This window comes from Argopecten irradians, chromosome 10, assembly GCF_041381155.1.
Source record: "Argopecten irradians isolate NY chromosome 10, Ai_NY, whole genome shotgun sequence".
In the NCBI taxonomy this organism is placed as follows: domain Eukaryota; kingdom Metazoa; phylum Mollusca; class Bivalvia; order Pectinida; family Pectinidae; genus Argopecten; species Argopecten irradians.
The window spans coordinates 4,507,231-4,521,006 of record NC_091143.1 but is presented as its reverse complement, the minus strand read 5'-3'; the positions used below and the strand labels follow the sequence as shown (position 1 = coordinate 4,521,006).

General features: G+C 36.8%; 2 protein-coding genes across 2 annotated transcripts; both read right to left on the bottom strand.

Annotated features, from left to right (window-relative positions):
* Positions 1-322: 322 nt before the first annotated feature.
* On the bottom strand, positions 323-3,902 carry LOC138332946 (E3 ubiquitin-protein ligase TRIM71-like). Its single transcript, XM_069280999.1, has one exon. The coding sequence runs from the start codon at positions 3,536-3,538 to the stop codon at positions 1,604-1,606; it is 1,935 nt and encodes a 644-aa protein (XP_069137100.1). The 5' UTR covers positions 3,539-3,902; the 3' UTR covers positions 323-1,603.
* A 4,120-nt stretch (positions 3,903-8,022) lies between these two features.
* Positions 8,023-11,312, bottom strand: LOC138332944 (uncharacterized). The gene is made up of 2 exons (XM_069280998.1): positions 10,923-11,312; positions 8,023-9,880 (listed from the first exon to the last, which is right to left on the bottom strand). The coding sequence occupies exons 1-2, from the start codon at positions 11,134-11,136 to the stop codon at positions 8,118-8,120; spliced, it is 1,977 nt and encodes a 658-aa protein (XP_069137099.1). The 5' UTR covers positions 11,137-11,312; the 3' UTR covers positions 8,023-8,117.
* Between the last annotated feature and the right edge of the window lie 2,464 nt (positions 11,313-13,776).

Sequence of the window (13,776 nt, the reverse complement as noted above, 5' to 3'; positions counted from 1 at the left end):
CATCACCACCCTCGTAAACCCAGTGTCTAAATATCATCACCCTCGTAAACTCAGTGTCAAAATATCAACACCCTCGTAAACCCAGTGTCTAAATATCACCACCCTCGTAAATCCAGTGTTTCAGCTCCACTACACTCTCTTATCATCCTTGTAAACCAAGTGTCTAAACATTTTATCAGATTACAACCTATACATATACATAGTGTAGGCTGATCATGATAACGTGGGTCACCGACGATAGCTTCACCAACAGCATTATCAGGCATATTCATAAATCTGAATGGTTTAGATCACTCGTAGACAACTAAATCAGGAAGCATAATGAATATTTCAAAACAAATCTATTTCCTCTTCGATTTGTTGACGGTTTATTATACAATACAATCACTCGTACAATACTCATTGAAAATATCGTGTTACCGATCAATAACATCACAGGGACACGTCCAAACTCACCGTTCATAGAAGTATTATACATGTTATATATACATATCATATACACCATTCATAGAAGTATTATACATGTTATATATACACATTGTATAAATGGATGGGATATGATTCAAAATCCTGTGACAGAAAGCAGTGATATGTAATTAAAACACCATTGTAAGCCCTTCTGGCATCCAGGTAGCATCCAGGTTCATTTTGCTAGTGCTTCAAAACAGTTCAGACTTTGCAGACACTACATTTTCTGGTAAACCGTATCAACACTGCTGTTTGGTTATTTCCTGCCTGGGTACTGGCTTCAACGTCTTCTTAGAGTCACCCCATTTGAAGGTAACTTGACACATTATACACAATTGAACTTTGTTGACCTTATCAATATTGTTAATATGACCAATCAGGAGACATTCAATACTGTGATGGATTACATACATATTATCAATACTTCGATAAAACTAGTGTACAATTACACATGTTAGGTTCATTGGTATATAAATCAGTTTATTATTATTTTTGCAACAGAGTCAGTAATAAAATGGAGTCCATTTCCCCCCTTGTTTTTGCCCTACCTTCACAATGTTTGACATCTAAAGGTATAAACTATAGACATGCATTCATAAAAAATTGTTTCTATACCCTAAATCACACGGGGACAATTTTTTTTGTCCTGGAGATCGGTCCATTTGTACATGTAGTTGGCACCTTTTCATGTTTACTCTTCAACACTGAGAAGATTTAGCCAACTAAAACTGGCAACCTTTCCTGTGACGTTCTTGTGGCTGTATATACACATACCAAGCAGTCATATAAACCTCCGTATATATTAGTTTTTTTTTTATTTTGCCCAAAATATAAGACAAAATAAAAATAAAGCCTTATATATATTCATGAGTATATATATAGGCAGGTTTGGCGGTCTACACTAGAAGCTGTACATGTTCACTTTGCAATGATTGGGGACTATTTACGTGGTAAGACTTTCACTTGTCCGAGTTGGATGTCAGGAGGTTTAGACTATAGATTTTCATTTGTAAGAGTTTGTTGTCGGGAGGTTTAGACTATAGATTTTCACTTGTCCGAGTTTGTTGTCGGGAGGTTTAGACTATAGATTTTCACTTGTCTGAGTTTGTTGTCGGGAAGTTTAGACTACATATTTTCACTTGTTCGAGTTTGTAATCGGGATGTTTAGACTATAGATTTTCACTTCGCCATGTTTGTTTCCTATCCAAACAAGCCCGTCTTCACCAAAGCTAACAGACCAGGGATGGTGAATACCATCTTCCTTGGTAAGTACTGCAGAGAACATTTGACCAGTTTCGTCCAGCAGCATGATCCTGTGGTTACTGAAATCCGCCACAAGAATCGCTCCATCACTATCACAACAAATGCCTCGTGGACAGAAGCCGGCCGACGCGGAGCCATTGCTGAGACTGAAGTACTCCGTTTCCACGTGTCCTCGCTCGTTTAATATCGTTACACAATTTCTCTTCCAATCCGAAATCGCTATATATCCAGATTTAGTAGTCGCCAGCCTTGCCGGATATTCCACTAGCGGCGGTTCGGCGAATGAGAGAATATCCGGAGTTTCCATCCGTTGTTCACCGTGCAGTATCTTTTTCACTACTCGGTTTTTGTGATGAGCTTCGTAATCGTAGAAAGCATTTTTCTCTGTTAGACAAATAACAAGCGCGCCATCTTTCTGGTCATACGTAATTCCTCTAGAGCACATATCTGTGTGTGTCACAAGAGACGTCTTCAGATCTTCATCTATTTGTACAATTTGTTTAGCTGAGTTACAGGACACGTATTTCTTTTTATCTGGTCCGCAGATGATATCGTCGGCAGGGAGATTCAGATTCAACATCTGATGGGCTCTGCCTTTGCTATCGTAAAGCTGAACCACACCGTCTGTTCCTTCTATGATCCACGACCGACCATCCGCCATATACGAAATGGCAGACACAGGAGCGCCAGCCGTCTTTATACAAAACTGGGTAATCAGTCTTGATTTTGACTGTTGAGGGGCTGAAGCTCCAATGAGACCAAAGAATGGCTGGAATTCTTCTAATGTCATGATTTTTGACTGAAACTCAATACTCGAATTCTTTGGCAAAGATCGGACGGGTCCCTCCAGCTTCATACTCTTCAGTTTCCTTTCCAGCTTCGCCCCATTTTCAACAATTTCCATGTCGTCTGCTTGTTTAACTGCTGCCTGAGACACAAGATAAATGTTGGCAAAGGACTGAATGTTTCTTTCCAATTTTCTACCGATGTTTTTGGCGGGAGTAATGAACTTTCGGGACTCCTCTCGCGCTTGTCGTAACATAAGCTTTTTAGCATCCTCGATGAGCGCATGCCACACATTGGCATGATTGTTTATTTCCCTCGTCGCGGCCTCTTCAGAACTCTCCATTTTCTTTATGTACTGGATTGCTTCCGTTTTTCTGTCAGTCATCCAGAACAAATGGTTACCTAATTCGTCAGTTTCCATCAGCTTTCCGAGGTTTTCCCGAAATTTGTCGGACATTTCCGTCGCAACTCGTGACAAATGGAGCTTGTGCTTCGTCATATTACAGTGCTGACATACGAGCTTTTCACAGTCGAGGCAATAGTATGTCTTATCTGCTTCTACATGGATTTCACAGAAAACATCCCTCCTCAACTTACCTCGGAGGTGTTCTTTACTGATGGCTGCGATATGGTGTTCGCGAGTTGACCTGATATTATTATGGTAATCCAGACATGTATCACACAAGTCTTGTCTACATTCGACACACCTCCCAACCGCGTTTTTGTCGTCAGAACACACATCACACGTAATACCCACAGTGGTTGTCGGGAGGTTGAGATACAGGTTTCTTTTTATACCTCCGGCGCCCCCACGTGGGGTTTGCGTGACCGTGTCACACAGGGGACAGTCTATGGTCCCGTTTGGACAGACAGTGTCTATGTAGCCGTCCAGACACGTCTTACAGAAGATATGACAGCAGTCTAACTCACGTGGGTCAGTGAAATCGTTACGGCACAAATAACAACGAGTATTCTTCATGAGGCCAGAAAGCGCGCGCTTCCCGTCCGGTCGTCCGGCCATCTCCGTTCTACACGAACTCTTTGGGAAAATTTCAGGTAGTTTTCTGTGCTGCGATGGATGTCATTCAATCACTGCAGAATTTGACTTTAATATCCAGTTCTATGGAAACACACTATCGTCTTATCAATGTCCGATCAGACACAACATCCCTTTGTAGTTAGCTCTGATGTACACAACCTTGTGGTTAACGTTAAAAGATCATCAGTGGCTGCTTCAGATACCAACCACTATCAGTACCCGGAACCAAGCTGTCCACTTCACAGACGTGTGATTGTGTTTTACCGTTCTACGAGGACATGTTCCACTCCGCGTGACACCCGGCGGATTAATGAAAACCAATACTGCAATTCAGATGTTTATTGAAACTGCGAGCCATGGAATTACCTATTATCGAACAGGTAAACACTGATTAGGGAATGGGTTGGCCAAACAGGATCTACCTGTGTTTAAACAATTTACATCAATATTCATAAACACACGGATACATTTTACATTAGTTTATACCTATTACTTAATATGTAACATCCATCCATTTAAATATACTGTGTAGATAAAACTAAGTGCTTAGTGATCTGGACCAAGTCTCCTGATACACCTGATACGCCCTTGTCTGTACGTGATTTATGTTTTTAATGTCTGTATTAATTGGCAGGGTAGCCGACCCGTAATAGAATAATGGAGTTTTAGTCCGAACAAACAAAATCTAGTTTCATGAAGATCAATAGGCCCATAACTACACAGGGTCCATGACACACGCCTTGATTTAGAAGAAGCCGTACCTTTGGCATTGATGTTAGAAACGCCATACCAACCGTAACGAACTATCACTATCATAGTCAACTGGTCACGGATAAATACTTTCCTTTTATTCCCCATTCACATTTTAACATTACAAACCTTGTTATTATCCCGTGTTGCTGTCAGGATTGTAACGCAGAAACGAATTTATATTTATATTTAAAACCTCTTATCTAAAACCAAAATATTTGACTAGATTTTTCTACTACATTTATGTTCTCTTGTCATTTGAGATAGCGGATCAAATTATTATATAATTCACCAATACGAACTCTACGCTTAATCCACTTGTCATCTGATATAACGGATCAAATCATTATATAATTCACCAATACGAACTCTCCCCTTAATCCTATTGTCATCTGGGATAACGCATCAAATCATTATATAATTCACCAATACGAACTCTCCCCTTAATCCACTTGTCATCTGGGATAACGCATCAAATCATTATATAATTCACCAATACGAACTCTCCCCTTAATCCACTTGTCATCTGATATAACGGATCAAATCATTATATAATTCACCAATACGAACTCTCCCCTTAATCCTATTGTCATCTGGGATAACGCATCAAATCATTATATAATTCACCAATACGAACTCTCCCCGTTATCCACTTGTCATCTGGGATAACGCATCAAATCATTATATAATTCACCAATACGAACTCTCCCCTAAATCCACTTGTCATCTGGGATAACGCATCAAATCATTATATAATTCACCAATACGAACTCTCCCCTTAATCCTCTTGTCATCTGAGATAGAGGATCAAATCATTTTATAATTCACCAATACAAACTCTCCCTTTAATCCACTTGTCATCTAGGATAGAGGATCATATCATTTAATAATTCACCAATACGAACTCTCCCCTTAATCCTCTTGTCATCTGGGATAACGGATCAAATCATTATATAATTCACCAATACGAACTCTCCTCTTAATCCACTTGTCATCTGGGATAACGCATCAAATCATTATATAATTCACCAATACGAACTCTCCCCGTTATCCACTTGTCATCTGGGATAACGCATCAAATCATTATATAATTCACCAATACGAACTCTCCCCTTAATCCTCTTGTCATCTGGGATAACGCATCAAATCATTATATTATTCACCAATACGAACTCTCCCCTAAATCCACTTGTCATCTGGGATAACGCATCAAATCATTATATAATTCACCAATACGAACTCTCCCCTTAATCCTCTTGTCATCTGGGATAACGCATCAAATCATTATATAATTCACCAATACGAACTCTCCTCTTAATCCACTTGTCATCTGGGATAACGCATCAAATCATTATATAATTCACCAATACGAACTCTCCCCGTTATCCACTTGTCATCTGAGATAACGCATCAAATCATTATATTATTCACCAATACGAACTCTCCCCTAAATCCACTTGTCATCTGGGATAACGCATCAAATCATTATATAATTCACCAATACGAACTCTCCCCTTAATCCTCTTGTCATCTGAGATAGAGGATCAAATCATTTTATAATTCACCAATACAAACTCTCCCTTTAATCCACTTGTCATCTGGGATAGAGGATCATATCATTTAATAATTCACCAATACGAACTCTCCCCTTAATCCTCTTGTCATCTGGGATAGCGGATCAAATTATCATATAATTCACCAATACGAATTCCTCCCTCAATCATATTGTCATCTGGGATAACGGATCATATCATTTAATAATTCACCAATACGAACTCTCCCCTTAATCCTCTTGTCATCTGGGATAGCGGATCAAATTATCATATAATTCACCAATACGAATTCCTCCCTCAATCATATTGTCATCTGGGATAACGGATCAAATCATTATATAATTCACCAATACTAACTCTCCCCTTAATCCTCTTGTCATCTGGGATAACGCATCAAATTATCATATAATTCACCAATACGAATTCCTCCCTCAATCATATTGTCATCTGGGATAACGGATCAAATCATTATATAATTCACCAATACGAACTCTCCCCTTAATCCTCATCTGGGATAACGCATCAAATTATCATATAATTCACCAATACGAATTCCTCCCTCAATCATATTGTCATCTGGGATAACGGATCAAATCATTATATAATTCACCAATACAAACTCTCCCTTTAATCCACTTGTCATCTGGGATAGCGGATCAAATTATCATATAATTCACCAATACGAATTCCTCCCTCAATCATATTGTCATCTGGGATAACGGATCAAATCATTATATAATTCACCAATACAAACTCTCCCTTTAATCCACTTGTCATCTGGGATAGAGGATCATATCATTTAATAATTCACCAATACGAATTCCTCCCTCAATCATATTGTCATCTGGGATAACGGATCAAATCCTCCCCTTAATCCTCTTATCGTCTGGGGTAACGGATACAATTATTATATAACGTTTGTAACTAACTACGAGTAAATTTCTTACATAGAAATGCACTTTTATGTTTCAGACTGAACTGTGATTTGGTTGATGTTAAATGTATGAATTGTCTGTCATTATTTAACATAATTTATAGATTGCCGTTATTTATTAGATTATTATCAGGTCTTAGTAAATAGAATTAATGTATTCTTTAGATTGCTATGTATTGTTCACTACATGAAAACCTGCATATTTACATGATAGAAGTAGTGATGCCATTGTTCATGACGTGCGTTTGAGCCACGGCACCAAGCGGAATTATGACTGAGAATGCTTGCATTGCTTAAGGCTAATCGAAGGTTTGAATTAATCTTTGGTATTACAATGTACAGTGAAGTCGCTATAGCTATATCCTTTCTGAGGGAATTTTATCAACCATATACTACACAGAAAATGAGAGCGAAAAGATAATATATGGGCTATTATTATTAATAATTAATGTAGTAGATTTATTAAAATACAATATACGTACCGCAGTGTTTTTCAAATAACTTAAATCGATTTTCCTATTGTAAATTCCAATGTTGTGTATTGGTTTACCATTGTATAATTACACTTATTCCTTCAATCCTTATTTCCTTATCAAACGAGAAACAAAATTCATCTGTTGTATTCTACATGGCAGTTCATAGCATACACTGTTACTGGTAGGACAATAAGACAATTCACTTGAAAGTGACTTGCTGTCAAGGAACATATGTCACTGTTGCATTTACGCAAGGTTTTACCCCAATCCCAGTATTCGAATTTATCTTTTGTCAAATTTGATGAAAAAAAACCTTAAATTAGCATTTTCAATTAAAGTTGTTTGATAATTGTTTATTGCTCAAGAGAAATCAATGTTTATTGAAACATGTAAGTAGATTTTATTTTCCTTACCAAAATGTCGGCTTGAGGATACTTTATCCCCATCCCCTCCCCTCTCCCCCCCCCCCCACCCCCCGCCAATTTTGCCAGAAAACGAGTCAGCGACATATTAGAATTCAAATATTTCCGATTCTAGAGAGATGGAAACTCCAAAACAATTGACAATTGCCTAAAATAATGAATATGTTTTTGTCACTACTGATAATTTATCAATTGAAATAACAGTTACAGAAAATCTCTTAAAATCATATGTTTGCTGTAAGGTCGTAAAATACGCAGACAAGGAAACAGTTAAGTGGATAACGATTCTAAACACTTAACATCGACACTGAACAAATAAAACAAGACTTGCTGAAAAGAAATTGCATTTAATGTCTTGAAATGACATAAACGTAGAACTTTATGGCACTAAGCGACTGTTTTGTAACCTATATTCCGACAACCTGCCTACAGTGGTTCGTCCTTCACCACTATCTGTACGTCGTCATCAAGAGATTCCATCGGTTCGTTTATAATGTCATCGGTACTGGTATTGTCCGGAGTTTCCGAAAAGTCCGTGGACGTGTCCCCCGAGGAGTGGAAAAGTGTCGTTGGAGACATGGGAGGCATTGCGGGAGGTCGTGGGCCAATTTTACAGTATTGTGTCATGTCTACCCGGAGGAAGGTCAACAGCTGTTGGAGTTTGTCGCCAATGTCCGATACAGGTTTCCTTTTGAAGCGCCAGTAAAACTTTCGGTTCGTAGGATGTTTCACCTGCTCTGCACTGCCGAGTCCAAGTTCCTGACACTTTTGGAAGAAGAGCGCGGACGCCCAGACAGGATGTCGGTTGTTAGTACCCTGAAGCTTGACGGGAGGAGTTATGGACTTTTGGGAAGCGGTTGTGGCTGAAACTCCATGACCATCATCGAAACATTCTAAAAGTCGTTTGATACGTTTTGCATGTACTGATACAAACATTTGCTTATCCATGGTAACGAAATCAGCTGTCTGCTGTTCCTCTTGTGCCTCTGTTGTCGAGTGGTCGACCCAGTCTTCCGACGTCGATACTTGCACATTTGAATTTTCAGATAAGTAAACGATCTGAGTCTGATGGTGCATTCTCTGTTGTTGATGTTGCTGTTGCTCGTGTTGCTGATGTTGTAGAATGTGCTGTTGTTGGTTGTGGTTAACCTGTTGTTGGTGAATTTTCGGTTGGTGAAGCTGGCGCAGAGCATCTTTGACATTAACCCACTTCTTGCCACTACTTCCGGTAAAGTTACACATGCGCAAATCAGCACCTGAACCAAACATCAGCGTGAGTTTCTGATCCACGAAATACTTACACAGATCTATAGCACGACATACAGTGTCTTTGTCAATGGTCAGATCCCACTGGAAGATTTTGTTATCGACCTGTTGTTTGGAGAACCTGAAGGCGTTCACTAGTGCCTTGATGACACCCGCTACCCGCACTATCTGACTAAGCGACTTCTCAATGACTGTTCGCTTGTTTTTGTCACATTCGAGCTGAGACATCATACCTATCCATTCGTTGTCATGGCAACTTGCTAACTCTTTCCACGCATCAGTCGAGAACGAGTAATTCCTTTGTTGTAAATGGTAAGTGTGTAAAGTTTGAAAGATAGCTTTAAAAGACGGTGTCTCTACTGGCAAAGGATGTGACCTGGATATTGGCGAGTATTCCAGATCTGGTGAACACGACACCAAATATCTACTTGACAATTTTATCGACTCGCTGTTGTGTAGCCCCATGACATACGCAGGTGATGCAAACCCTGTATGATTGAAGCAGGTAGATTCTAAAACCTTCACTTCTCCTACACTAACGTGAAATTTTGGCACACCTTCATAAAGCCCAAACAATTCTTCGCGGGATTCTTCGGAATTAACGCCAAGACTTTTGTGAAAAAATTTGATATTTTCAACAATACTTAATATCTGACCATCATTGTTTTCAAGAACATCACCCAATCGGGTCATCCCCATCGCTCCCGCCAGAATCTGGGGGGCTGACTTACTGCTGTAACCTGACGGTCGTGACAGATGCCACTGACGAGTTTGCTCGCGCTGGATTTCTAACAAAGGTGTCATAAGCAGCTTCAGGGCCGCGGTCTTCTTGGTCCCTGAGTTGGCCCCAACCATGGTCCAGATAATAGGCGCCTCAGTCCAAGTCTCGTTCACTGTGATACTGGTCTTATTTCCCATCAACGCTGCAATATAGTCAATCAATATTACACCATTAAAGGTCAGTACAACAACTCGTCAAATTAACAAAATGTCCACATAATATAACGAACAGTAACAGAAAAGATATTATTGTATCGTAGTTCACTTAATGTACCAACACTTGTTATATCATCGATATCCAAATATAGAATCATAGTGCTGCGTTGGCGAAAAATACAACCGATTTGATTTGACGTTTATTGTCAGTATTACGAAAGGTGTTTCATTTCATTTCAAAATATTTTATTACATCAAAAGATTTAATTCTGGATTGGGCAGCAGGCATAGCCTATATATACCCTCTCCACACGATTGCATGCATGTATTACAAAATTTATATATACAATTCAGAAACATATTACATCTTTTAAAGCATATTTGCACTGGACTAGATTTATAAAATAATATTAAATTATTTTTAGGATTAACACAAATCATACGTATTACTGAAAATACTAATAAATAGTTATTTACATCTATAATTAGAAGATATTACATATAGCGATGAATAACATGCATATCTTCCTGTTATATTAAACTTCAATTAATAGCGGTATTAATTGATTAGTATTTAATGAGTGAGATATTGAAAATAAATAGTATGTTGAGTGAGATATTGAAAATAATTACGTCTTATAGTGAGATATTGAAAATAGATACGTACAATAGTTAAGATATTGAAAATAGATAGTATAATGAGTGAAATATTGAAAATAGATAGTATAATAGTGAGATAAGTGAGATATTGACAATAAATACGTATAATGAGTATGATATTGGAAACAAAATTCATATTCAGAGTGTGATATAACGTCAGTGATAGTAACGTTAACCCCTGGAGCATCGAAGATGTACAGTTATGCGATGCAGGTATCTGTATGGTTCATTTCATTTGAAATAAAATACAAAAATCTCCGATTCGTTAAAACAAATCTCGTATGATATGACTGAATCTAAAACTGTGTGATATCGGGTTTAGAGTAGACTATACACTGTATAGCAAATGCTATCCTATAGAAATATTACCTGCACAGCAAGAGAGAAATGGAAGGAAAAGGAAGTCGTCCGGACAACCAATAGCCAGAGCATTGTTGTGAATCAGTTTGTGTACATGTTGTCCACATATCTGTGCGATGTCGGGTAAAGCTTGCAGCTGAGCGGCCTCGTACAAATTACTGCAGCCATCGTCGTTGGTGACTTGTGTCGAATGATTGTCGGCTTCTTGTGTGTAGTTGTTCATCTTGACTTCAAGCAAAATAATGTCTGATCATGTTCCACCATACCATTCCATATCTAGTTGCACTTATCAGTAAGACAATATGACTATCGTTGTACGCAGCCAAGATACATACACATATGCAAACAACTAGCCCCACTTGCACACACTAGTAGTGAACAAGAATGTGCTATTTATAGACGTCATTGTCCACCAAGCTGTCTATCGGCAAGCCAGCTATAGCCTGTTTCATATATGTAGAGTCAGACAGTGAAGTGTTTTGCTGCAGGTACATACGTCAATGCGGGTGATATTTATAATACAGTAGTGTATAAATCCGAGTAGATTTACGGCCCTGTTCATACATAAAATGCATTAAATATTGATAAAAGGTAACATTTATTTCATTCTCATCTCAAATCATTCTCACCATTCTATTTGATTGAAATTAGAAACTATATTATTTAAACTTAATTTTATTAATTTCCTTTTCAAGATTACAAAATATGACTTATATAAAAAAAATAGATAAATAAATTTGAAAAAGATAAATCAATATTTGATATTGTGTGAAATGAGCGTGTAATTCATATTTTACGACACAAAATTAGGTGTTACATGTAAAATTTCTACGTTATTATTATTATTAAGCCACACCAACTTGAAAAAATAGTTCTTTGGGATTATGGGGGAAAAAAGTGGGGCGAGAGGGTGTTTTTTTTTTAATTTTCATTTCCCAAAAAAATGGAGCGAGCGGTATCAAAAATGAGAATATGATGTATACAAACATTAACGCAAGGCTAAATCATTATATTTGTGTTTTATTTACATACAGGTTGTAGCATTTTATGTTTTGAGAGTAAACATTTTTTTTATAAAGAACAACTTTATGTCCTCTGTGCTATTGACTTGTCTGAAAGACTAATTGTTGTCTGAACAATGTTCACGTGCAAAGCTGTAAGAGAAACAAGGTGAAAACCAATACAATCACAAATTCATCATTTATTAACAACAATAATACCTGACTGCCATGCCTTGGCCTTGGAAAAACCCATCAAAATTTTGATTATCAAAATCAAATATATTTATACTACAAATCAACAGTGTTTTTATTTCTCGTCCAGGTGAAACTCTGCTAAAATCACTATCGAAGAATCATAAATATTGTTGATCTACAATATTGGGAACCTGCAAAATTTTGCCACACGCAATAGAACAAAAGGTTAGCATTTGCATACATGAACATACTTTTTTCATGTAAATCTACATTAAAAAAGAATTTTCAAGTATGCAAATGTAATAGTTGGAATGTTTTAGTCACACAAAATCAAATGTAAATATATTAGATATTAAAAATCACAGTATAGATCACGGTATAGATATAATTTTGACTAGTCATACAAAACTATAGAAGCATTCAATATCATCATATCAATTTCAATTGCATTTATTCTTATATTAATTTCTGTGACCTTGCCTTCATCTTTGATAGCAAACATTCATTACAAAAACATTCTAATGTTGGAAGGAGATTCATTCAGTGTTTTGCTGTTGTTGGCATGGTATGAAGTAAAAGTAAACTTGCCTTCATCTTTGATAGCAAACATTCATTACAAAAACATTCTAATGTTGGAAGGAGATTCATTCAGTGTTTTGCTGTTGTTGGCATGGTATGAAGTAAAAGTAAACAAATAATAAAAAATGAATTTGTTGTCAATATTTAGAAAAAGAAAATAGGTTCGTAATTTAAATGATAGGATTATTTATGAAGCATGTAATGTTACGTCTACCACATCGATCACATTTTTGTGTTTATAGAATCGAACAAATCTTTAAACGTCTTACGGTACAATGTACAGGGAACAAAATCTCTGAAATAGGGGCGGTTTATTATTTTTTTTTAAATTTGATTATCTAACTTTTCCATTTTAGGGGCGGGAAATCCCGAAGAACTAGGTTTCAAATTGGTGTGGCCTTAATGGCCAGTGTTTTACAGAAATATGTTACACACTTAAAACATTTGTGCCAACTGAAATAAGACAAACATTTGGCGGGTAAAATAATCTTATACAAACAACTAAAATAAGACGAACATTTGGCGGGTAAAATAATCTTATACAAACAACTAATATAAGGCAAAATTATGGCGGGTAAAATAATCTTATACAAACAACTAAAATAAGACAAAATTATGGCGGGTAAAATAATCTTATACAAACAACTAAAATAAGGCAAAATTATGGCGGGTAAAATAATCTTATACAAACAACTAATATAAGGCAAAATTATGGCGGGCAAAATAATCTTATACAAACAACTAAAATAAGACAAAATTATGGCGGGTAAAATAATCTTATACAAACAACTAAAATAAGACAAACATTTGGCGGGTAAAATAATCTTATACAAACAACTAATATCAGGCAAAATTATGGCGGGTAAAATAATCTTATACAAACAACTAAAATAAGACAAAATTATGGCGGGTAAAATAATCTTATACAAACAACTAAAATAAGACAAAATTATGGCGGGTAAAATAATCTTACACAAACAACTAAAATAAGACAAACATTTTGCGGGTAAAATAATCTTATACAAACAACTAATATCAGGCAAAATTATGGTGGGTAAAATAATCTTATAAAAACAACTAAAATAAGA